Source organism: Pongo pygmaeus, chromosome 6 (genome assembly GCF_028885625.2).
Source record: "Pongo pygmaeus isolate AG05252 chromosome 6, NHGRI_mPonPyg2-v2.0_pri, whole genome shotgun sequence".
NCBI classification, from domain to species: Eukaryota; Metazoa; Chordata; class Mammalia; order Primates; family Hominidae; genus Pongo; species Pongo pygmaeus.
In genome coordinates this window covers 103,104,741-103,132,474 of record NC_072379.2, presented here as the reverse complement: position 1 = coordinate 103,132,474, position 27,734 = coordinate 103,104,741, and the positions used below count along the sequence as shown (strand labels likewise).

At 40.7% G+C, this 27,734-nt stretch overlaps 1 protein-coding gene across 2 annotated transcripts in view; it reads right to left on the bottom strand.

Annotated features, from left to right (window-relative positions):
- The window catches only part of LHFPL3 (LHFPL tetraspan subfamily member 3), a 589,720-nt gene that overhangs the window by 64,454 nt on the left and 497,532 nt on the right, over nt 1-27,734 (bottom strand). The window contains exon 3 of one of the 2 annotated variants that reach the window (XM_054496487.2): nt 2,694-2,741. The exons of the other annotated variant lie outside the window; for it this stretch is intronic. Coding sequence (XP_054352462.1) covers nt 2,725-2,741 — 17 coding nt within the window. The 3' untranslated portion in view covers nt 2,694-2,724. The remainder of the gene's footprint in view (nt 1-2,693; nt 2,742-27,734) is intronic. 2 annotated transcript variants of the gene reach the window in all.

Here is a 27,734-nt window from a genome sequence, read left to right as displayed (position 1 = left end):
AATTCTGGAGCTGACATTCTATTCTGGTAATACTTTCTGAGGCCATAGCTCTTTGTGGTGCTATTTGTCCAGCGCATTGGAACCTAAGAAGTACACAAGAAATGATCCACCTCTGTGATTTTCCCTGTTCTACCATATCCTGTCCTGCTCCTCCCACCAGATTTTGAATCAGTGTCAGATTCAGGTAAGGCTGCTGCAGACTAGATGTGTTATTTTGGAAAAAGTTGTGTATCCGGCTAAACTTGATATATGAAAACCCACATGGACCAAAATGTTAAATCAAGTGATGATTTTTTGCTCTCTAAAAAAGATTCATAATAGCCGGTCACAGTGGCTCACGCCTGTAATCCCAGCACTTTGGGAGGCCAAGGCAGGCGGGTCACTTGAGGTCAGGATTTCAATACCAGCCTGGCCAACATTGTGAAATCTCGTCTCTATTAAAAATACAAAACATTAGCTGGGCGTGGTTGCGCGTAGCTGTAGTCCCAGTTACTCAGGAGGCTGAGGCAGGAGAATCGGTCAAACCTGGGAGTCGGAGGTTGCAGTGAGCTGAGATCGTGCCACTGCACTCCAGCCTGGGCAACAGAGCAAGACTCCGTCTCCAAGAAGAAAAATTCACCATAAAAATGCCATTTACTTACCATGGAAAGAGAAAGCTCTGTTAAAAAAACAACATTGCATATTTGGTTAATAACTATAATTCCATAATTTTATGTAAAGGAAGGATGTATCTCAAAACTCTGCTGAAAGCTGGCATGTGTGGGTTTCTATTCTTGCATTATTGGCTTTTGAATTTTCTCTGACTGCTTCAGAGACTTCCCTGGCCTTGTTAACTTGGTTAGCAATACACTGAAAAGGAGAGAATGTAACCTTGTTCACCTGTTGGGTCTGCTCAAGTTCCAGAGCCCTGATCAGTGATATCTCAGGAAGAAGAGAAGTACATACCAGCTGGATAACCCCAAACTACTGAAATTGGCAGATTTGAGATGACCATACCAGAGCTTGCCACATCTATCTGAGTTTGATAGGTCTGTGTAAAGGGCACAGGCTGTGTGCTCCTCATCTGCACCTTCTTCTTCCTGCCCTTGTTCTTCTTCAGTTAGTTACAGAAATTCACAAGGCCCTTGCTCCTGGAGGCTGTCCCCATTTGCAAAGCCTGACTATAACTTTTTTCATGATCCTACAGTGGAAAATGAATATTGCTGAGAGGAAACTGCATGAAAAACAGCCCAAGGTTACTCAGCAAACTTAGCATCATGTACTTTTGAAATCAGCTGCTTTCAAACTCATTTTACAGATGAGGAGCCCAAGAGAGGCATAGCAACTTTCTCAAGCTCATCCAGATATTTCATAGCAGAGCCAGGACAAGGACCTGGGGTCCTTTTTGGGATGTAGGCTCCTTCACTTTTAAAAGGCTCTCCTGGTAGTGTGCAAGAGATTCTCTTCCAGAGAGAAATGAACTGGGACATCACACCAAAAAGATGCTTTGATGGGAAGAGGAGGATTAAGTTTTAATCCAGGCTCTGCTACCATCTTGGGCAAGTTACTTTCTCTCTTGAAACCTTGGCCATTTTATATGAATTAAGGGATCTGGAGTGAAGGCTCTATCTCTAAGGACTCATTAGCTCTAGAATTCTGTTTCTAAATGATGGGTTGGGTCTCAACACTGCAGGGGTGTGGGCAGTGGTCAGTCATATCTCATGAGAGCCCCTCTAACTTTACATTCTTGTCACCTCTTCCAACTAACTTGGGAAGTTTCCTGCAAACTCCCATTCAACACACAACAGAAACTTCAGTGAAACTGAGAACAAGAGGCAGTTCCAACCCTGCAATCACAGTCAGGATCATATTTTAAATGTTCCAGGTATGCTGTTAGGGACAAATACCTCCTTCCCAATTTATTCTGTAAATCGAGTTTATCACATATTGAAATCACTCAGTTTGGAGATATAGGTAATGGAAAATCAAGGAACACCAGAAGGAATTGTGTGTGTGCACATGTGTGTGTATGTGTGAACAGTACAATGAAGGGCCACTAGAGTCCATATCTGGCTTGAAACCCATTCTTTTTCCTTTGTAGTCACAGTTTTGTTCCACATATATGTTTCCATCGCATACGTATGTGTACACAGGAACCTAATACATGAGAAGACGGCCTCTTTTCTCCATAGCCCATTTTAGCCCTGTTACTTGGCACAATGGTGTTTACTTTCACTTAGCATTCACTCTATGGAGACGGCCACAGCAGTAATCCGCCAAAGGGTGGTGGTCCCAGACAACACTGCATAGCAAAGGACAAGGTTTGTACAGAGATGCCCACATGCGTGGTTCACACTCAGTAGTAGTGTGTTGCAGTGAGAGTGTGGACACATGCCTAGAATCCTAAAAGCTGATCATCCAAGTGCTCATTGTCAGAGAACAATAACCAAACACATCCCCCAGGACTCCCCAGCTCCTTCCCAGGGAGGTGCCAGGCTGACAGCTGCAAGTGCCAGGGATTGTGGGAGAGAGAAGTACAAATATAAAATCAGGAACAAAGACAGAAGATTTATGGCTTGAAAGCGGCAGTTTCATGCGGCCCAAGTGCTAAGCGCTGAAAGCGGCAATCAGAAAACAGCAGAGAAAACATGCGGGAACAGAAGGCAGAAGCGCACAAAACAGAGCTGAACCCACAAAGCCATGCTCACACTTACATGGTGTGGTCTCACACTACCTTAGTTTGCCTTAAGCATTTCCATCATCTGAGAGTGTGGGAGGAAAAAACAGAATAGTTAAAGGTAAAATAAGTTAAGAGCTCACACTTAGTTTTTTAAAGATTAAAAATAACAACGTCATTCCTGGCTATTCCACTGACGGTGTGCAGAGACATACTTGGTGATTCACAGTGAGGAAAATCACAGTCCTGAGAGCCAGACTGCCTGGTTCATACTTTAGTCCTGCTACTTGCTGGCTGTGGGACCTGAGCAAGTGTCTTATCTTCCTGTGCTGTGGTTTCCTAATGTAAAATGGGCCAATAGTAGCACTTACCTCATCATGTTGTGGTGAGGATGGAATGAATGACCACATGGGAAATACTTGGAGGCCGGGCGCGGTGGCTTACGCCTGTAAGCCCAACACTTTGGGAGGCTAAGGCGGGCGGATCACTTGAGGTCAGGAGTTCGAGATCAGCCTGACCAACATGGCAAAACCCCATTTCTACTAAAAATACAAAATTTAGCTGGGTGTGGTGGTGGGTGCCTGTAATCCCTGCTACATGGGAGTCTGAGGCAGGGAGAATTGCTTGAACCTGGAAGGCAAAGGTTGCAATGAGCTGAGATTGTGCCACTGCGCTCCAGCCTGGGTGACAGCAAAATTGCGTCTCAAAAAAGAAAGAAAAGAAATACTTAGAATATCTCTATTATTCTGCAAGCCCAAGGAAAGAATATTCCTAGTCAATACCAAGCATTATCTAAGAGTTAGACATCATTGTTGTTTTTATTACTTTTATCTTTGGTTTCCTCAGGCCATACCACCCAAAGGAGAGGAAAAAGAAGTGAAAGTCAAGGACTTAGAGAGAATTTTAGATGCTCAATAAGAAAAATAATCAACGGGAAAAGACAAAAGTTAAAAACACATGGATTGAGCAATAGTTCCAAATGTCGTTAAAATTCTTTGAGGACATCATTTCATATTCTGGATTATCCTAAAGCAATTCAGAGTAACTTTAAAAGAAAGATAAGTAAAAATCAATTGTACACACACAGATCAATTAGAACTCTAAAGCCTGGTTCACGCTGGACGCTTCAAGGCTATGTACACGTCCTCAGGTATTGCCCTGCCATGCTGTTGTCTTGCATTTTCTCAATTGCCTCCATCTAGTGCCTCACAGAGAACTGCTGAAAGTTGCCAGTGCATGGATGGGGATTCGGGTGGTGGTGTAAGTACCAACTGGTTGATCAAGTCATGCAGGTGAGTGAACTTCTCTCCCCCATTCTTTCCCAGAACCATTTCATTAGCTTTGCCCTCACTTGGCAGGATATTGTGGTCAAACAGGGAAGAATGGGACACTTAATCTAAAAGGTACCTGCAAAAAAAAATGCCCTGTGGATGACCTGGGCTTCAGTCTGCCTTTGCTGACCATGCTCTGAGTCCCTAGTTGGTCAGCACTGGGGCCCAGTTAGTTCCTCACTTTTCCTCAATTTGAATCCCACTCTTTCCACCTCCCAGTGGTGCATTTGCTCATGTAGATGGGCCTATTGAGACAGATCTTATTTAAAAACATGTAGCATTCCATGAAACTCAGATTAGTGGGTTGTCTTCTCCTTCTGGACACCCAATTCCTTCCCCTCCAATACCTCCTATCTGATTGATAGCTTCCCATTTTCTGCTTCCCATCTGGCCCTCTTCTTACTTCTCTCTTTTGGTCACTTGTATTCATCACTGGCCCGAGATAGTTTTCAGAAGAGAAGGTCCAGGCCTCTCCTCTAAGTTTCTTTCTGCTCCTTCTCACTTATTCAAAGGCTTGAAAAACTGTGTTGGCTCTTTTCAGGATGTGAGTATTTGGATGAAGTGACTCGATTGATTATATGAAGTTGGGTGTCAGAAACACCATTTCAAATGAGAAATGAAAAGCGACCTTGGAAGTTTTTAGCTGATGGAATACAGAGAGGAAGAATGTTGAGGAACACATCAGAGTCCATTGGGGAGCCTTGCCTAACTTTCCAGAAAGGGTGAGTCACAGGCTGCCTTGGCTCCCTGAAACACAGAGGGCAGCAATGTGCTCAGCTTCCATCGAGGTGCATTCTTTCACCACGGAGGTGGAAGTGTGCGTGTTTATCTGTGGTCCCACACTGTTGTGCTCTGAGAAGACCTCTGCTTTGAGCAGGGTTTTAACCTAGATCATTTAAAAAATATGTAAATGCACTCCAGAGTTGACTTCCCCAGCTCAGTAGCTGCCAGCTGGGCTTCAGGCTCCCAGAGTCTGGGCCTGGGTTTTAATTTCTTGGGCAGCCTCTCACTATGTCAAGTACAGCATGCCCCACGCTGCAGGAAGGGGTTAGGGCTGCCAGGAATGGCAGCTTAATTTGTCTGGCAGGGAGGTTGGCTTTTTAAAGACATGGTCTTAGATCTTTCCAATCAGAGGTACTGTTTCAAGGACACAGATTATAGTGCTCATGCTCTGGAACACAGAGAGACACCTTGATCTGTTCAACACCTTTTTGAAGGGATGCTATTTATGTCATCAGAATGTTGCTCAGGCAAAAAGGCAGAAGATACTTAGAGAAGCAAAGACATTTTCAACCAGAAAAAGTAGGTATGTTGAATTGGTGTTTGCAGAAATTGAGACATTTAAATGGAATTATTAAGCAATTAATCAAATTATAACTAGGCTAGGAAATACAAGATGATTTCAAAGGAAATCATTTCAAATAAGTCATTATCTTGCTTTGGAATCATTATCTGGCATTATCATCTTGCATTTGGTTCCACAACAGATGAAGAAGGTCATTATTTTGACAGAAGAGATAGAGGCAGTTACGCTTTTTGTGTTGAGGAGACAAGCAATGCCACATCTCCTGGAGTGTCAGTGAGCTCATCAGCCTGCAGGACCCCATCTGGAGGGCTGGAGTTCTCAATGCAGTGAAGACAGCCATGACATTATCATCCCATACACTGTGAGTTGATTAGTCAAGTGTTCAATGGCAGTCACTTCTAAGGTCTGCTCTGGGCTCCAGGGCCCAGTGCCCTCCCCAGGCAGGCCATGTATATTCCTAGGTGTAAGCTGTCAGGCTAGGTTTTGGTGGGTAGCCCATGTAGGAAAAAGCACCGCCCCCGCCCCCGCAAAAGGTTCTACCGCTAGAGGAGGAGCTGATGTCTGAATAACCTTGAGAGTATTTTGCTGTGCTATGCTTAACTCATCAAAATGACTGATTTTTTTTTAAAGGATTGTGTGTGTGTGTGAGGAGGTTGATCAGAACAGACATGCTGGTTATGTTGGGAATAGTTTAGAAACTGATTTTAATCCTCTATAAAAGTGCTGTCTAGGGCAGATGAAATATTCATGGTGGGGGAAGGTAGGGAGCATAGAGAGAGAGGAGGAGAGGAGGGGGAGGATGAGTTCGGAAAGGGCAGGACAGGAAGTGGCTCCCACTGGATCTGCACCGTGATGAATGAAGCCTCATCCGGCCTATTTTGTCTCTCCTTTTGCTTTCTCTGGTGTCAGGAGTGGAGAAACTATTTGCCTTGAGATCCCCTGAAACAATAGAGGGGCAATGAGGACCACATCAATAAAGCATCATTCTTTTGAGGGAGTATAAAATGCCCTACTTTCTTTTTGAATTAGTAAGGGGAACATAAAACTCAAACAAATGGGTGCAAAAATTATTTTAAAGATCCGTCCAGTTTTATATTATAGCTAGTAAAAAGAGGCAGTTGAGAGGAGAGAAGAGAGGTAGAGAGATAGCCAACAGGCAGTGAGATTCACAGAAGGAGCCAAGAAGAGATTAAAAATGAAAGTTCTGCACACAGAAAGTCATACATGGGAAAGCAGACATGTGATGGCTTAGGGACAGCCACACACAGGTACCCCAAAAGACACACACACACACACACACACACACACACCACATAATGCATCGTAATACATATTGGCTTGAATCAGTATTATTGTTTGATTATCAATCAGTTTTCCACAGACACAAACGAGGATGCAATGTCCTTATCCATGCCCCTAGGATGGAGAAAATAAGTCAAGGTGAAGATGGGCTTTATGCAGCATGTGGACTGCAGGCCACTGAGGAAGGTTCTGTCTTAGCTACATAGTCATGTCTCATGAAAAACCCCTTCTGGGTCTCCCTGACCCCTGAAAATGATCCCTGGGATCATAGGGGTGGTATTCCAATTAAGGCAATGGGACGTACTTTTTGTGCATTTTTCTATAAGATGGGAGAGGATTTCTTAGAGAAAAGGAAGATCAATGCCCCTGCCAGAAGGTAGCCGAGGCTTGCTGGCACCATGCATGTGTGGGTGAAGCATACTTTCCTCTGTGCTATGAGCCAATGGACACGCCTTTTACCATCATTGCTCCTACTGGAGAACTTTGTTCACAGGACTCACTAAATATAAAAATCACTCATCATGGCGGCTCAACTAATGAGCTGAGATTTCATTTCATAAGCTTACTTATTATACTCGAAACATTAAAAAAAGACAACCTTTATGTTTCTATTTATTCAAACTTGAATGAACTGTGGTCTCATTCATTTAGAATGTTAGAAAAACCACGAAAATTGTTCTTCTGAGTATTTCTTTTTATTTGGGTGATTTTCACTAAGCCCTGGGAATTTGGGTTCTATAGTTTAATTTCCCACTTCCTAGGTAGTAGCAGATAATAGGTGGAATGCTGAGTATTGACTGATTTTCCTTCAAATGCATCACCTCCTGGATATTTGGTGTTCAGTGGGGGGAGGATAGCAATAAAAAGGACAGAAATGAAAGAAACTGGGAGTGGTAGCTCCTGCCTGTAATCCCAGTACTTCGGGAGGCTGAGGTAGGAGGATCACTTGAGCTCAGGGGTTCAAGACCAGCCTAGGCAACAAGGCCCTGGTCTCCACACACACACACAAAAAAAAAAAAAGGAAAAGAAAATTAGCATGGTGGCATGTGCGAGTAGTCCCAGCTACTCCGGAGGCTGAGGCTGAGGCTTAGGCTTGAACCTGAGGGTGTAATAGTCGCGATTGTGCCACTGCACTCCAGCCTGGGTGACAGAGTGAGACCTTGTCTCAAAAGGAGAAAAAAAAAAAAACCCACAAGAAAAGACAAAAAAATGAGAATCCTCAAGAAAATGATTTTTACTTAATTGAGAAGTCTTTCAGAGAAGGAATACAAGATAGTATTGTAATTTAGTGTTAGAGTCAAAGAAGTTTAGGATGTGAACTTGGTAATTTTCCAGTCCAAACGTTATAGATTTGTTTCCTAATCTATAAAATGAAGCAAACTGACTGGATAATGATATTAACATCCTTAATAATTATACTTAATAATTATTAATTATAATTGTCAATTAATCTTAATACGTATAACTATAATTAATTTTAATGATCAATTAATTAATAATATTAATTATCCAGTCAAACTGCTTCATTTTGAGATTAGGAAACAAAAACTCAGAGGACAGGTGAGAGCCTGTTAGGGACAGAGTTAGTGGTAGACCTCCTGACTCATGATCCAGGACCACCCCACCATACTGCTTCCCATTTTCAATAAAAGAACAAAGTTTTCTAAGCAATACACCCATCAGGTAATATGAGTAATATAGCCAACCTACCCTCTGAGTATAGAGAGACTTAATATCTTCACAAGCAAGTGTTACAGGTGTGAGCCTCTGTGGACAGCCGGAAATGTTAATTTAATTTTTTTCTTTCTTTTTTTTCTTTTTTTAAGGCAGAGTCTTGCTCTGTTGCCCAGGCTGGGTGCAGTGGCACGATCTCGGCTCACTGGAACCTCCATTTCCTGGATTCAAACGATTCTTGTGCCTCAGCCTCCCGAGTAGCTGGGATTACAGGTGTTTGTTTGCCACCTTGCCTGGTTAATTTTTTGTATTTCTAGTAGAGATGGGGGTTTTGCCATGTTGGCCAGGCTGGTCTCGAACTCTTGACCTCAAATGATCTGCCCACCTCGGCCTCCCAATATGCTGAGATTACAGGCATGAGCCACCACGCTTGGCCCCCAAATTATTAATTTTATAATATAAAAGAAATTCAGGTTTCCAATCTGCCATATAGGTGGAAACCCTCAGGATTTCAGGAATGGAGTTCCATTGGCTGAAATGCACTTTATACACCTCTGCTGGCCTTGAAGGTTAGTTAAGCTCCCTGTTTTACAATCTCACCAATTTAACACTGCTATCCTGTCCTCCCTCTGGGGTGACAGGTGGCTAAAACCACATTTAGATTTTCCTCTGAGGGGAAGCTTCTCTCTCCGTGACGGTCTCACTGTTCTGTGTCTCACAGCCTACTAGGAACCTGCAGGGAGCTCCCCTTGGGAGTGTCTCTTCTCTGCCTACCTGCTTTCATCTACTCTGGGGTCAGAATATTCTCTTTCCTTAAGAATTCATTCCCAGGAGGAGCCAAGATGGCCGAATAGGAACAGCTCCGGTCTACAGCTCCCCGCGCGAGCGACGCAGAAGACGGGTGATTTCTGCATTTCCATCTGAGGTACCGTGTTCATCTCACTAGGGAGTGCCAGACAGTGGGCGCAGGTCAGTGGGTGAGCGCACCGTGCGCCAGCCGAAGCAGGGGCGAGGCATTGCCTCACTCGGGAAGCGCAAGGGGTCAGGGAGTTCCCTTTCCAGGGGTGACAGACGGCACCTGGAAAATCGGGCCACTCCCACCCGAATACTGTGCTTTTCCGACGGGCTTAGGAAACGGTGCCCCAGGAGAGTATAGCCCGCACCTGGCTCAGAGGGTCCTACGCCCACGGAGTCTCGCTGATTGCTAGCACAGCAGTCTGAGATCAAACAGCAAGTCGGCAGCGAGGCTGGGGGAGGGGCGCCCGCCATTGCCCAGGCTCGCTTAGGTAAACAAAGCAGCCTGGAAGCTTGAACTGGGTGGAGCCCACCACAGCTCAAGGAGGCCTGCCTGCCTCTGTAGGCTCCACCTCTGGGGGCAGGACACAGACAAACAAAAAGACAGCAGTAACCTCTGCAGACTTAAATGTCCCTGTCTGACAGCTGTGAGGAGAGCAGTGGTTCTCCCAGCACGCAGCTGGAGATCTGAGAACGGGCTGACTGCCTCCTCAAGTGGGTCCCTGACCCCTGACCCCCGAGCAGCCTAACTGGGAGGCACCCCCCAGCAGGGGCAGACTGACACCTCACACGGCCGGCCAGGTACTCCAACAGACCTGCAGCTGAGGGTTCTGTCTGTTAGAAGGAAAACTAACAGAAAGGACATCCACACCAAAAACCCATCTGTACATCACCATCATCAAAGACCAAAAGTAGATAAAACCACAAAGATGGGGAAAAAACAGAGCAGAAAAACTGGAAACTCTAAAAACCAGAGTACCTCTCCTCCTCCAAAGGAACACAGTTCCTCACCAGCAACGGAACAAAGCTGGACGGAGAATGACTTTGACGAGCTGAGAGAAGAAGGCTTCAGACGATCAAATTACTCCGAGCTACGGGAGGATATTCAAACCAAAGGCAAAGAAGTTGAAAACTTTTAAAAAAATTTAGAAGAATGTATAACTAGAATAACCAATACAGAGAAGTGCTTAAAGGAGCTGATGGAGCTGAAAACCAAGGCTCGAGAACTACGTGAAGAATGCAGAAGCCTCAGGAGCCGATGCGATCAAATGGAAGAAAGGGTATCAGCCCTGGAAGATGAAATGAATGAAATGAAGCGAGAAGGGAAGTTTAGAGAAAAAAGAATAAAAAGAAACGAGCAAAGCCTCCAAGAAATGTGGGACTATGTGAAAAGACCAAATCTACATCTGATTGGTGTACCTGAAAGTGACGGGGAGAATGGAAACAAGTTGGAAAACACTCTGCAGGATATTATCCAGGAGAACTTCCCCAATCTAGCAAGGCAGGCCAACATTCAGATTCAGGAAATACAGAGAACGCCACAAAGATACTCCTCGAGAAGAGCAACTCCAAGACACATAATTGTCAGATTCACCAAAGTTGAAATGAAGGAAAAAATGTTAAGGGCAGCCAGAGAGAAAGGTCGGGTTACCATCAAAGGGAAGCCCATCAGACTAACAGCGGATCTCTCGGCAGAAACCCTACAAGCCAGAAGAGAGTGGGGGCCAATATTCAACATTCTTAAAGAAAAGAATTTTCAACCCAGAATTTCATATCCTGCCAAACTAAGCTTCATAAGTGAAGGAGAAATAAAATACTTTACAGACAAGCAAATGCTGAGAGATTTTGTCACCACCAGGCCTGCCCTAAAAGAGCTCCTGAAGGAAGCGCTAAACATGGAAAGGCACAACCGGTACCAGCCACTGCAAAATCATACCAAAATGTAAAGAACATCGAGACTAGGAAGAGACTGCATCAACTAACGAGCAAAATATCCAGCTAACATCATAATGACAGGATCAAATTCACACATAACAATATTAACTTTAAATGTAAATGGACTAAATGCTCCAATTAAAAGACACAGACTGGCAAACTGGATAAAGACTCAAGACCCATCAGTGTGCTGTATTCAGGAAACCCATCTCACGTGCAGAGACACACATAGGCTCAAAATAAAAGGATGGAGGAAGATCTACCAAGCAAATGGAAAACAAAAAAAGGCAGGGGTTGCAATCCTAGTCTCTGATAAAACAGACTTTAAACCAACAAAGATCAAAAGAGACAAAGAAGGCCATTACATAATGGTAAAGGGATTAATTCAACAAGAAGAGCTAACTATCCTAAATATATATGCACCCAATACAGGAGCACCCAGATTCATAAAGCAAGTCCTGAGTGACCTACAAAGAGACTTAGACTCCCACACATTAATAATGGGAGACTTTAACACCCCACTATCAACATTAGACAGATGAACGAGACAGAAAGTCAACAAGGATACCCAGGAATTGAACTCAGCTCTGCACCAAGCGGACCTAATAGACATCTACAGAACTCTCCACCCCAAATCAACAGAATATACATTTTTTTCAGCACCACACCACACCTATTCCAAAATTGACCATATACTTGGAAGTAAAGCACTCCTCAATAAATGTAAAAGAACAGAAATTGTAACAAACTGTCTCTCAGATCACAGTGCAATCAAGCTAGAACTCAGGATTAAGAATCTCACTCAAAACCGCTCAACTACGTGGAAACTGAACAACCTGCTCCTGAATGACTACTGGGTACATAACGAAATGAAGGCAGAAATAAAGATGTTCTTTGAAACCAACGAGAACCAAGACACAACATACCAGAATCTCTGGGATGCATTCAAAGCAGTGTGTAGAGGGAAATTTATAGCACTAAATGCCCACAAGAGAAAGCAGGAAAGATCCAAAATTGACACCCTAACATCACAATTAAAAGAACTAGAAAAGCAAGAGCAAACACATTCAAAATCTAGCAGAAGGCAAGAAATAACTAAAATCAGAGCAGAACTGAAGGAAATAGAGACACAAAAAAACCCTTCAAAAAATAAATGAATCCAGGAGCTGGTTTTTTGAAAGGATCAACAAAATTGATAGACCGCTAGCAAGATTAATAAAGAAAAAAAGAGAGAAGAATCAAATAGATGCAATAAAAAATGATAAAGGGGATATCACCACCGATCCCACAGAAATACAAACTACCATCAGAGAATATTACAAACACCTCTACGCAAATAAACTAGAAAATCTAGAAGAAATGGATAAATTCCTCAACACATACACCCTCCCAAGACTAAACCAGGAAGAAGTTGAATCTCTGAATAGACCAATAACAGGAGCTGAAATTGTGGCAATAATCAATAGCTTACCAACCAAAAAAAGTCCAGGTCCAGATGGATTCACAGCCGAATTCTACCAGAGGTACAAGGAGGAGCTGGTACCATTCCTTCTGAAACTATTCCAATCAATAGAAAAAGAGGGAATCCTCCCTAACTCATTTTATGAGGCCAGCATCATCCTGATACCAAAGCCTGGCAGAGACACAACAAAAAAAGAGAATTTTAGACCAATATCCTTGATGAACATTGATGCAAAAATCCTCAATAAAATACTGGCAAACAGAATCCAACAGCACATCAAAAAGCTTATCCACCATGATCAAGTGGGCTTCATCCCTGGGATGCAAGGCTGGTTCAATATACGCAAATCAATAAATGTAATCCAGCATATAAACAGAACGAAAGACAAAAACCACATGATTATCTCAATAGATGCAGAAAAGGCCTTTGACAAAATTCAACAACCCTTCATGCTAAAAACTCTCAATAAATTAGGAATTGATGGGACGTATCTCAAAATAATAAGAGCTATTTATGACAAACCCACAGCCAATATCATACTGAATGGGCAAAAACTGGAAGCATTCCCTTTGAAAACTGGCACAAGACAGGGATGCCCTCTCTCACCACTTCTATTCAACATAGTGTTGGAAGTTCTGGCCAGGGCAATTAGGCAGGAGAAGGAAATCAAGGGTGTTCAGTTAGGAAAAGAGGAAGTCAAATTGTCCCTGTTTGCAGATGACATGATAGTATATCTAGAAAACCCCATTGTCTCAGCCCAAAATCTCCTTAAGCTGATAAGCAACTTCAGCAAAGTCTCAGGATACAAAATCAATGTGCAAAAATCACAAGCATTCTTATACATCAATAACAGACAAACAGAGAGCCAAATCATGAGTGAACTCCCATTCACAATTGCTTCAAAGAGAATAAAATACCTAGGAATCCAACTTACAAGGGATGTGAAAGACCTCTTCAAGGAGAACTACAAACCACTGCTCAAGGAAATAAAAGAGGATACAAACAAATGGAAGAACATTCCATGCTCATGGGTAGGAAGAATCAATATCATGAAAATGGCCATCCTTCCCAAGGTAATTTACAGATTCAATGCCATCCCCATCAAGCTACCAATGACTTTCTTCACAGAATTGGGAAAAACTACTTTAAAGTTCATATGGAACCAAAAAAGAGCCCGCATCGCCAAGTCAATCCTAAGCCAAAAGAACAAAGCTGGAGGCATCACACTACCTGACTTCAAACTATACTACAAGGCTACAGTAACCAAAACAGCATGGTACTGGTACCAAAACAGAGATATAGATCAATGGAACAGAACAGAGCCGTCAGAAATAATGCCACATATCTACAAGTATCTGATCTTTGACAAACCTGATAAAAACAAGAAATGGGGAAAGGATTCCCTATTTAATAAATGGTGCTGGGAAAACTGGCTAGCCATATGTAGAAAGCTGAAACTGGATCCCTTCCTTACACCTTATACAAAAATCAATTCAAGATGGATTAAAGACTTAAATGTTAGACCTAAAACCATAAAAACCCTAGAAGAAAACCTAGGCATTACCATTCAGGACATAGGCATGGGCAAGGACTTCATGTCTAAAACACCAAAAGCAATGGCAACAAAAGCCAAAATTGACAAATGGGATCTAATTAAACTCAAGAGCTTCTGCACAGCAAAATAAACTACCATCAGAGTGAACAGGCAACCTACAAAATGGGAGAAAATTTTCGCAACCTACTCATCTGACAAAGGGCTAATATCCAGAATCTACAATGAACTCCAACAAATTTACAAGAAAAAAACAAACAACCCCATCAAAAAGTGGGCGAAGGACATGAACAGACACTTCTCAAAAGAAGACATTTATGCAGCCAAAAAACACATGAAAAAATGCTCACCATCACTGGCCATCAGAGAAATGCAAATCAAAACCACAATGAGATACCATCTCACACCAGTTAGAATGGCAATCATTAAAAAGTCAGGAAACAACAGGTGCTGGAGAGGATGTGGAGAAATAGGAACACTTTTACACTGTTGGTGGGACTGTAAACTAGTTCAACCCTTGTGGAAGTCAGTGTGGCGATTCCTCAGGGATCTAGAACTAGAAATTCCATTTGACCCAGCCATCCCATTACTGGGTATATACCCAAAGGACTATAAATCATGCTGCTATAAAGACACATGCACACGTATGTTTATTGCGGCATTATTCACAATAGCAAAGACTTGGAACCAACCCAAATGTCCAACAATGATAGACTGGATTAAGAAAATGTGGCACATATACACCATGGAATACTATGCAGCCATCAAAAATGATGAGTTCACGTCCTTTGTAGGGACATGGATGAAATTGGAAATCATCATTCTCAGTAAACTATTGCAAGAACAAAAAACCAAACACCGCATATTCTCACTCATAGGTGGGAATTGAACAATGAGAACACATGGACACAGGAAGGGGAACATCACACTCTGGGGACTGTTGTGGGGTGGGGGGAGGGGGGAGGGATAGCATTGGGAGATATACCTAATGCTAGATGACGAGTTGGTGGGTGCAGCGCACCAGCATGGCACATGTATACATATGTAACTTACCTGCACATTGCGCACATGTACCATAAAACCTAAAGTATAATAATAATAATAAAAGAAAAAAAAAATACGGGTTAAGCAGGAAAAAAAAAAAAAAAAAGATTGGAGCACTAGTCCTACTGGCTATTAATACATGGTTCTAAGATTCTTTTAGCAAAACAGCTTGATATAAAGTCTGGATAAAAGCAGCTATTATTCTATTATAATAGATTAAAGTATAGATGGAAACCTAATTTATGATAAAGGTAGAATTTAAATTCAGAGGGAAAACGATGTTGGCGTAATTGGCTTCTAGCTAGAATAAGATAAAATGAAACCACAACTTCACACCGTGTATATATAAAATATACATGTGAGGTGGAATAAATACTGAAATGTCAAAATCAGAATATAAAATAATAGAAGAAAAATTTTGATTATATTTAGTTTTTCTTTAAAAACAGGAATAATCCATAAGCCATTTAAGAAAAGGGTTGGATAGTTTTCACTAACAAAATTATAAATTTCTGTGTTGAAAAATGCACAACATAAAGTAAGAAATACAAGTTTAGACTGAGAAAATATTTCCAATACTGCATTATAAACAAAAGTGTAATGTACTTATACAATGAGACTTAATAAAGCATTAAGAAGCATAGAAACAACAGGCAAAGCATAAGATTTGGCAAGATACATTGGATGGAATGCAGATGGCCAATAAATGGATGAAAAAATGTTTAACTTTTGAAATAAAAGAAATACAAATTAAAAAAAAAAATGTAGTAAGTAAAATCTGGTATTGTTTCTAAAGGGATCACATTGAGATAAGAAAACAAATAATAAATTTGAATAGGAATAAAGGTCTTAACTTTCATATTTAATGAAGGAGAAAAGTTATAATGTAAAGCAAATGGAAACTAGGTATTATAATAGGTTAGTGCAAAAGTAATACTTAGTATACTCATTTTCTTACTTTTATGTATTTATACTATGCCCCAATCTACAAATCCTTCTGATAACTGTTGGAATTTCATAAGCAGAGTGAAGAGTATTGCCAACATGATAAAATGGAGATGTGGTTTTGGATTAGATATATTTAAATAGATTCAATGTTTGATCATGATAGGGAAATTATTGATTATGAGATTATAACAGACATAGAGCCAATCACCTCAATTATGCAAATAGATTAATATAAGAATATTGGTTTAGTTGGTTTATACACATACCATAATCAAAAGGAGATTATTTTCATATTACTGGTCGCAGTGACCTAAAATTCCAGGAAATTAAATTCAATTAAATATAGAATATGTATAAAATATGCATCTTGGGAGAAAAAAAGGCCTCTTCATTCTTGATTAGTAATATAAACTTCAGTGATATTGAGAAATTTCATATTAGGAAAACACTAAGAACACTTTTTTTAATGGTCCTAGGAAAATAAAATGCTCATAAACCAAAAAAAAAAAAAAAAAAGAATTCATTCCCTGGTGGAAATGTAAGCATGCTAGAATTTATTCTGGGCTCTTACAGCATTGTTTCTGTTTTTGCTTTAGACATTATTAAAAGTGATTTTTAAAAACATGAAATGAGTCCTGGTATTTACTACATTATTTTGGTTAAAAAGAAGAAGCAATGTTTCTCTGTACTTGCACATTCCAACACAGCAGTCCCTAGACACATGTGGTTATTTAAATTAATTAAAATAAAACACAAAAATTCAGTTCTTCAATTTCACTAGACACATTTCAAGCACTCGAAAGCCACATGTGTCTAGGGTATGAAATTGGACAGAGCAGATATAGAACATTTCCATCACTGTTTTGCAAGACAGTGCTGCTTTATAACACTTACTATGCTTTAGTCAAATTTGAAAGCAAGCTGTGTACTTTGTTCTACAAGTCAGATTCTGGAAAAGATACAATGAAACATAAATATGTCAGCTACAGTCAAAACTCATCTGTAAAATAATTAATAAACAATACAGTTGGAATTCTGGGTGTCTTTATATTCAAGTCAGCCACACACAGCCTTATCACTTAATTTAGATCCTAATGAAATCAGACTTCATTTAAATGGAGATAGAGCTGACTTTCACTACAGTGGTAGCTCTTCTCAATGGCGGTATATATGTAGTGTTAGGAGCAGAGATGGAAGTACACAGCAAAATGTATCAGAAACACCTGAGAACTTGCACAGAACTAGCTATTTCCTCCCTCCCCAGATAGATTAGAATTAGTTAGAGAGGGCAGATGTGGCACAAAGGACTTCTGTCTTTTGAAAAAATTCCTCAAATGGTTCTCATATATCTTTACCAGCCATATCCCTCCAGTTGAGAACCAAAAGGACAGCTAATTGCAGAATGGCAAGGGTCATTGAGGTAAGTTATACCCGTAAGTCCTTATGCAGGTTAAGCTCTGATTACTAGAGCTGGTTTCATGAGCAATTCTGTATTAAGTCTAAGTAGAGTGAGTAAGACTTCTGGTTAACAAGGTTATATTGTTTCTTAATATAACATGTTTATATAGTTTCTGAAGGTTATATTGAAGGCATGCTAGCATTAAATATTTATTCGTTCAAGAATCACTTATTGAATGTCTAATAATGTCTGTCAAACACTGTGATAAGTATTGTGGAATATGGTAAAATAAGTAAGCAATGGCACTGGAATGTGGCAGCTAAATTCCTGTGTGGGCTTTGAGTTAGACTGAGTTTAAAGTTGGTACTTTCTATAGGGTGCAGTGTATACTGCTCAGGTGATGGGTGCACCAAAATCTCACAAATCACCACTAAAGAACTTACTCATGTAACCAAACACCACCTGTTCCCCAATAACCTATGGAAATAAAAATAAAAAAAAATAAAGTTGGTGCTTTTTAGCTGTATGTCCTCAGGTGAACTACTCAGCCTCCTCAAGGCTCAGTTTCTTGCATTAAATTGGGGATAATGTTAGCATTTACTTTACGGGATTATTAATGAGGATTGAATAATATAAAATACACAGGGAAGATTTAGTACAATTTAGTGACTACAGCATTAAAGGGTGTATAGTTTTGTGTGGAAGATAAACCTAGTTAAGCTACACTCCTCCTCACTGCAGATGGCTGGTTCAATTGATAATGAAAAGGTGCTAAAGAAGTCAAAGGTGTAGGTTTGATCCCTGTGTGGTCCAATCAGCTGTAGGGTAGATCAGACGTCTCTGCTTTTAGCCCAGCCATTCCACAGATGTGGCCAGCAGGGAATCAGGGTAATGGCACTTGGACAATCAAACATGAGAGCTGAGAGTGATCCAGGATGAAGTCATCCAAGTTCCTTCCTTTAGAGACAAGTAGACTAAGTTGCAAAATCAAAGTACCTTGCCAAACTTTAAACACAACCCATCGGTGGCAGATATGAAGCCAGATCTCAGGGTTTCTGATTCCCTGCCCAATGTTCATTGTGCACACACTGAATATTTCCTAATGGAACAGAGATCTTCATCACCATGAAATATTAGAAAAGATCCCCATCTTACTATTATCTGGCTGTGGGATTATTTTCTAACACATTTTCATTAGCTTCAGAACCCAGACACAAGACTGGGTGCAATTTTCATTTGTCGTCAGAGATAAACTGACATTCTACAAGCCATGGCTCCTAGGAGCAACTCTTTGTAGATTAACAAACCAAAATAGTCAAATATTCTTGAGATCCAGTTTGTTGTACATCCCAGAAGTTAACCTGGCTCACCTCTGCTCAGCAGGGGTAAATCCTTCAGCTCTGGAACATCAGAATGGGTAGCAGAGCATAGTGAACTTATAAAAAACAGAGTGCCAGAATGTAGGACCCAACCTTCATGGCACCGTGGTCCTGATATGATCTTTCCTGGACTTAAATTCTCAGGGCAGACGGTCAACTTTTGCTTCTATCACTGCTTTCATCCTGTTACTTCCTAAGAGCACAAATGGTAAAAGAACGGTAGGCTTTTTAGATGAGAGTTTGATGGCATCTTGGTAGTTCTTCCTGCGTGGCTGCGTGGGCTAGCTTCTTCCAAAGACAATAAGTGCCTCAGCATATGGGGCCAGCATGCCCAGTGACAATAGAAGAAAGCAACAAGACAGCCACGGAGTACCTTTAAAAATGTAAATCAGATGTCCCTCCATGTTCACAAGCCTCTGGTGGCTCCCATCACAGTTAGAGTAAAATCCAAGCTCCTTTCCCTGACATATACAGCCTATAAGATTGGGCTCTTGTCTACCTCTCCAGCTCCATTTTACACAACTCTCTGCCGACCAGTCAATCTGGGCTCCTTCCTGATTCTCCTTCCCATCTTAGGATCATTGCATGTGCTCTTCGCTTCTCCTAGAAATCTTTCTTATCGCTGTGGTCAGTTTCTCTGCATGCCAGCTTAAATATCAGATCCTCGGAGGCCTTTCCTGAATATACAACTGAGGGTAGCTACTTGGTCACTATTTAGCCCACTACCCAGGATAAATTCTCTGCATAGCACTTTATACTTTCTAATATTTTCTTGCCTTTTACGTTTACTTATTTTCTGTCTCCTCCTATTCGGGGAAAGGGGAGGGAGAGCATTAGGACAAATACCTAATGCATGCAGGGCTTAAAACCTTGGTGACAGGTTCATAAGTGCAGCAAACCACCATGGCACATGTATACCTATGTAACAAACCTGCACATTCTGCACATGTATCACAGAACTTAAAGTAAAAAAAAAATAATTTAACGTGTAGATCAATATGAAACAATGGTCAAATACATCATGTGAAGTGAGCCATTTTCAGTATGAAGAATTTGATACAATTTTTGTAAAAACAGATTCTATGTGTATATATATTTGTATTCATAGAGAATACAAATGGCTTCATCTCAAAAAAAAAAAAAACAACAAAGTTCTGGAGAACAGGAATTTTGTCTACTTAGTTTGCCATCTCCTAGAACTATGCCTAGCACATAGTAGGTGCTCAATAATATTTACTGAGTGAAAGGAATAGATGAAGGAGTGACTGCCACTCCAGGATCATAGCTCATCTAAGCTTACCTTCTTGCTGGTGCTGTTGTGCCTACGGAGAATCTCCTAGGCTCTGGACATTACCTGCCTAGATGCAAAGTGTAGGGCTCCATGAAGAGCAAACCTGAAAATCACTTTGACTAGAAGAACACACAGCAAATTTTGGTTGATGGAATGATATTTAAGGAGCACTTACCCTGTGCATCATACTAAGCTCTTTATGAGAATTATTTAGTCTCAACAAACCAATCAGGTAGTCAGTATTCTCATTCTCATTAGTGAGGATCAGTAAACTGAGGTCCAAATGACAAAATGTATCACCCAAGGCTACGCAGCTGGTAAATTAAAGTGTCAGGACTTGAACTCAGGACATCTGACTCCAGAGACCACACTGGAGGTTAAACTGCTATGGAAAATTCACAACAGAACCTATACTGGTGAAGAGAATGCAAGGAAGAAAGAATGACAAAAAGAAAATGTGAATTTACAATTGTTTAATGAATATATATCAGGCTGATAATGATCTCCCACCTGCACCAAAATAAAAGGCACCTCTCTCTACCTCTCCAAGGTTACAATGGACCTAAGTGATTAGAGAACAATTGAGATGAACAAACTTCACAGTGCTATAGAGTACTATTAAAGGAATCCCTTGGGCATGTTCCACTGAAACCATCATGAAGCTCAAGCAGCCCTCTCCACCTGGAGGACCTGCGCGGGCCATGCTGAATGGATTGTGCACACGTGTGTTTAATTGACAAGTCAATAGAAAGTTGGAAGTTGATGAGCTGGCTTTGGGCGTATGTCTTCCTTCCATCCACCTCCCATCCCTCCTTTGTATGTGTTTGTCTCCACTTGACAAGGGCAACTGTGACACTTCAGCAGCTGAACTTGCCATCTTGGTCTCTTCTGCTTAGCTAGACCCCACTGACATAAATGGGTGATTTCAATAAGCAAATTATGCTTCAGAATATTTAAGGTCAGAAGGCAAAAGCACTGGTGATGTATGAGGGCAGCTAAGAGACACAGAAGGGAGTGAGGTGAGGATTCAGGAGGAGCATGAGGCTGAAAGCCAAGAAAGTCCTCTTGAGGACTCAGTTATTCTTTTTTTTTCTTTTTATTTTTTTGAGATGGAGTCTGGAGTGCAGTGGCAGGATCTCGGCTCACTCCAACTGTGATGGTTAATACCGAGTGTCAACTTGATTGGATTGAAAGATGCAAAGTATTGATCCTGGGTGTGTCTGTGAGGGTGTTGCCAAAGGAGACAAACATTTGAGTCAGTGGGCTGGGGAAGGCAGACCCACCCTTAATCTGGAGGGCACAATCTAATCAGCTGACATAAACAGGCAGAAAAACGTGAAAAGGTGAGACTGGCCTAGTCTTCCAGCCTAGAATTTTCTCCTGTGCTAGATACTTCCTGCCCTCAAACGTCAGACTCCAAATTCTTCAGTTTTGAGACTCAGACTGGGTCTCCTTACTCCTCAAGCTTGCAGACAGCCTATTGTGGGAACTTGTGATCATGTAAGTTAATACTTAATAAACTCCCATATGGGAGTTACATGATCACAAGTTCCCAATATGGGAGTTTATTAAGTATTAACTTACATGATATATATCCTCCTCAGGATATATATATATATATCCTATTTTATATATATATATATATAACCTATAACCCAGAATATTATATATATATATATATATAAAATCCTGTAACCCAGGATATGTATATATATATCTCCTATAACCCAGGATATATAGATATAGATATAGATATATATATATCCTATAACCCAGGAGATATATATATATATATATATACACACATATATATATATATCCTATAACCCAGGATATATATATATATATATATATATATATCCTATAACCCAGGATATATATATATATATATATATCCTATAACCCAGGATATATATATATATATATATATATATATATATCCTATAACCCAGGATATATATATATATATATATATATATCCTATAACCCAGGATATATATATATATATATATATATATATATATATATCCATCCTATAACCCAGGATATATATATATATATATATATCCTATAACCCAGGATATATATATATATATATATATCCTATAACCCAGGATATATATATATATATCCTATAACCCAGGATATATATATATATATCCTATAACCCAGGATATATATATATATATCCTATAACCCAGGATATATATATATATATCCTATAACCCAGGATATATATATATATATCCTATAACCCAGGATATATATATATATATCCTATAACCCAGGAGATATATATATATATCCTATAACCCAGGAGATATATATATATATCCTATAACCCAGGAGATATATATATATATCCTATAACCCAGGAGATATATATATATATCCTATAACCCAGGAGATATATATATATATCCTATAACCCAGGAGATATATATATATATCCTATAACCCAGGAGATATATATATATATCCTATAACCCAGGAGATATATATATATATCCTATAACCCAGGAGATATATATATATATCCTATAACCCAGGAGATATATATATATATATATATATATATATATATATATATATATATATCCTATAACCCAGGAGATATATATATATATATATATATATCCTATATCCTATAACCCAGGAGATATATATATATATATATCCTATAACCCAGGATATATATATATATATATATATATATATATATATATATATATCCTATTAGTTCTGTCCCTCTAGAGAACCCTGACTAATACACCAACCTCTGCCTCCTGGGTTCAAGCGATTCTCCTGCCTCAGCCTCCTGAGGAGCTGAGACTATAGGCACGTGCCACCACGCCTAGCTAATTTTTGTATTTTTAGTAGAGACAGGGTTTCATCATGTTGGCCAGGCTGGTCTCGAACTCCTGACCTCAAGTGATCCACCTGCCTCAGCCTCTCAAAGTGCTGGGATTACAGGAGTGAGCCATCGTGCCCATCCGAGGATTGGGTTATTCTAACCATCTGGTTTGACCTTTACATCAAGTAGAAATATCAAAAAAAAAAAAAAAAAGAAAAAAGAAATGTCAAACAGAGAGATCCTAAGACAAGGTGGTGAGCTATGGCAGGGAAAGAGCTATTTGAAGTGGATAAAGGAGTAGTCTCAACGAGAAACAAGAGAATGAAAGAAATGCTTTAGGACTCAATTTGCTAAGTTAAATATGCTTTACAGGAGTATTATGCGATGACACATTTGGAGAAAATGAAAACTGGTTATGAAAAAAATCTCCTCTGTTGTATACACTCAAACCCTATAAACAAGAGCCACTGAATGTGTATCTGGGAGCAAAACCAGGTCCTTCATAGTTAGGTGTTTTCTTTATGTTTAATAGAGGATGTAATGCTAGGGATATTAATATTGTCTGATAGAATGGTAGACAACACAACCAGCTTTAGATTTTTCCACCATAAAGGGACAATGACAATTATCCGGTGCATCTAAAAACCCAAACATTCCAGTCTGTCTTCTGCATCAAGCCCTTTTAATGAAACTGAAAAAGAACAAAGGCTAATGCTGACTTCTGTGAGTTTCATTCCATTTTAAAATTTTCTCACTCTTCCAGCTTGGGACAGGAAAATAGAAGAAGAAAGGAGGTTGCAAATTTTACACAGTGCCCACATCATTAGTCACCAAATGATTATAGGGCTAATCAGGGAAAGTGGCTACTGAATGCCAGGCATTTCCTTATGCCATCTTATTCTATTGTTAAGACATTGGGGCAGGCAGGTATTATTAACCCTCCATTTAACAATAAAACAAAAGGTTTCAGTCACTAACCAAAGTCACTCAAATAATAAGCAGTAGTGCAGGTTTGGTGGGGATTCAAATACAGGTCTAGCTCCAAAAACAACACTATCTACAATTCCACATGTGTTGTATGGTATTTTGAAACATTTTTTAAAGCATCTTTTGTGTGTGTGTGTGAAGCAGGAAAATCCCCACTGCATTTTTATTTTTCAAATGAGAAAATTATGCTGCAGGGAAGCTCTCAGAGAATCTGTAAATCTTACTGGGGTGTCTGGTGGTTTGGTGTAATAAGGGTAGGTCTGGGTAAAGAAGGGGTGGTTGAGGGCATTCTGGAGGAGAGGGGGCTGCAGGCCCACCGTGGAAATGAGTAACTCTGTTTTCTCTCCTGAAATAGATGCGGTTACACATAAATTGACATATATAGTTCCAGGCTGTAAATGTTGCTCGTTGCTTGGTCTTTTAAACTTTTTAACTTTTCCTTCAAAAGAAACAAACTCAGTTTTTCCTAAGGAAAACAAGTACAGGAAAGTTTTGAGCTCATGACCGAATTGAATTTTCTAGCAATTAGGGGAACAAAGAACTGCAAGAATGCATTTTAATCAAAACTCTCTCTGGTTAATTTCAGCATCATATTATGCATATATAACTTTTTTTATTAAGAATAAAAGTGCAGCTTGATGATATACTATTTTGATTAAGGTAGTTTGGATAAGAATATAATTTTTAATTTGTAAAGGTGAATGTGGTCACACAGTGAAATGGTCAATTTCTAGCTATACATGTATTATGAGTTATAGGAAAAACATTTTCAAAAGAATAATTTTTTATTCTTTCTAGTAGTTTTCCAAGGAAGAGTCACCATGTCATTTTTTTGGTCCAATCGGGTACCTTTTGTGAGTGAAAGTGGGTGTTATTAACAATTATGTCAAGTCAGCAGGTATAAACCGACCAGGACTGTCCCAGGCAAAAGAGGATGAATACTCATCCTATCCAAAGGCAAGCCATCTTTTCTTCTTCTATATATTCCACGAGAAGCCCAGCAATCCCTTTTAATAGGCAGCTATGACCTCTATCACTCTCCACTGCAGGAGTGGGTCCTTTTACTTTTTTTCTACTATTTTCCTTTATATGCCCCCATTTCTGCTTCCCTCTGATGGAGGCCAAGCCAGGCGGAGGACCCTTGGTTAGGGAGAGTGGCACTTCATGGGAGGCTCTTAATGGGGGTGTGCTGTTTCCCCTGGGAGTGAGGGCTGGGTTGAAGTCGTGAGGCCAGGATTAGGCCAAACCACAATCTGAGCCTCATAAGTATGGGCTTTGGGAGTCAGTATGTTTTGGGGACCCTGTGTTTTTTTGAGATGGAGTCTCACTCTGTTGCCCAGGCAGGCAGTGGTACGATCTTGGCTCACTGCAGCCTTCGTCTCCTGGGCCCAAGTGATTCTCCCACCCCAGCCTCCCAAGAAGCTGGGATTACAGGCGTGCACCACCATGCCCAGCTAATTTTTGTATTTTTAGTGGAGACAGGGTTTCACCATGTTGGCCAGGCTGGTCTCGAACTCCTGACCTCAAGTGATCCACCTGCCTTGGCCTCCCAAAGTGCTGGGGTTACAGGCGTGAGCCACTGCATCCAGCCATTGTTTTGGGGACTCTTTATTTCCCTCTTACCTTCCCACTTATGCCATTTGTCTGGCTGACCTATTCAGCTACTCTGGCATGGGAGGAGTTTTCACCCCACTCCTGAGGTTGAAGAATAAGAGGGCTGGCTGTGCTTTCCTGAGAGGGCTTTGCTGCCTTCCTCCTCCACCCCAATGGAGAAGGGCTGTCAGGCCAGTATCTCCTGGGTACAAGTCCTGTATCCCTAGCACACTGCTCCTTGGCTAGAATGATATTTGGACATCTGGGTCTCTTGGTTTCAGACAAGAGACCAGAGGAAGGGGCTGGATTTGAGTTACTGAGTTCACTACATGCTGGGGCAGGAGTTCTCTCCTTTCCATCCTGTGAGGCTTTCCCCTGGACCTTTTCTCTTGTGAATTCAGTGGGCAGGTAGTATCCTCCTGCTGGCCTGGGGAATTTGAGGTTGGTGGGGACAGAGACTCAGGAGCCCTGCCTCTATGTTCTAAGGGCACCAAGGCCCAGGAAAGTTGACTATGTCTTTCAAACCATCTCACATATAGAGGCTGAGGCTGGGTGAGCCTTTGCTGAAAGAGTCCTCCATGGCCAATTTATGAGTCAGGCATGGCGGGAGTGAGCTGGGGAGGGTCCCAAACTAGGGAAGTGACAGGGTTCTCTGTTTCCTCTTGGGTTGCCCATATCTGGCTCATTGTTATCATTATGACAGCCAGAGCTGAAGAGGGATCTAGTCCACAGAAGAATGTTCAGGACTTGTGACAATACTGTATGACCTGGGGGCAGTCAGTCTGGTGCTGAACCTGAGGAGCACAGGACAGCCGCTTTCAAATCTGCAAAGGGCTATGGTCTGGAAGAGGGTCCAGCCTCCTTTGTGAGGTCCTCAGAGAGCAGTGGAGACCTCTGGACTGTGATCCAGAGATGGGACAGGTCTTTTGAAGGAGTTCATGTGGTGAGATGAACCAAGCATCTCCAAAATAACTTTTTTGATTTTTTGAGAATGTAATAAGGATTTTTCTTACTAAAACAAGAATTCATAACAAAAGACACAAATAAATTAATTGTTCTGATAATTTTAGACTCCAGGGCCTCTCTATGGAAAGGTCAGCTTCTTATGCAGACAAGATACTATCAAAAAAAAAACAAAACAAAACAGATATTTGAGACAGTATTTAAGACTGAACACGTGCACAGTGAAGAGAAATAAAAAGGCAGTTTCTCTATTTCCTTTTCTGTGCAAGGTATGTGTAAGTTTCAGGCCATTACCTGAACTAGGAAATCAAAATAAGGTGACACTAGTTTCACATGAACCCCAAGACTATAATCTAATTGTACCTACCATCTTCTTTACTTTAAAAAACATCCATTTATCTATACCAAATCAGTAGACTGAATTTTCTCCCTTAGGAAGCTTTTAACCAAATTGCAGTTAAATTAATCTCACTTTAAAGTGCTAGAAAGGCTTTGCAAGACCAGGGTTTATTTTGTGACATATAAAACAGGAGCTTGCCTTCCAAAGCTCTGACCAAAGAGGTACCACATGGAGAACTGGCTGCAGGACAGTGATCCATTCTATGCCACGATTTGTCAGTGCTCACATTGATAGTGGTAAAAGAATCAAGAAGCCTGGGTTTTGGAGCAGCACAAACATGCTTTACCTAGTAAATGATAATCAAAGTTCTTGTCTAGGGTAAATGGTGCAAAAATAGGTGATGGGGTCCCCCATACATCACTGTGGAGATTATTTAGCCTAACTTTAAGGTAGTACAAAAGGGCTTCTTCCACACAAGGGTGTCCTTTGCATGAATATTTCTGAAAAAACAATTATATCTCCAGCTCTAGCCTCAGTTTAACATGTTTTAAAAAATACCTCCTTTTTTTAATGTCAGAGCCAAGGTAAAAAAGGAGTGGGGTGCAAGAAACCCTCTTTCCAGAGTCACCAAAGTAGAGGGAGCTCTAGAAGCCAGTGAGAGTGAGCACATTCAAACCACAGGGTTTGAGATTATGGGTCCATGGCAGCTGTTTCCTCCCTTCCATAACTGGGCTGTCCATCTTGGACAGCTTCAGGGTCATGATGGGTCTTCAGCCATTTGAGTGGCTTGGACACAGATCCGTTCCATTGGAGAGGGCTTTGGGCTCCTCAGTAGGCCTGGGTGGCAAAACTTCCTGAATCATACTTCTGGAGGGATCTTGATTCAAAGGGGCTCCATTTATCTGATGAATTTCTGATCTTAT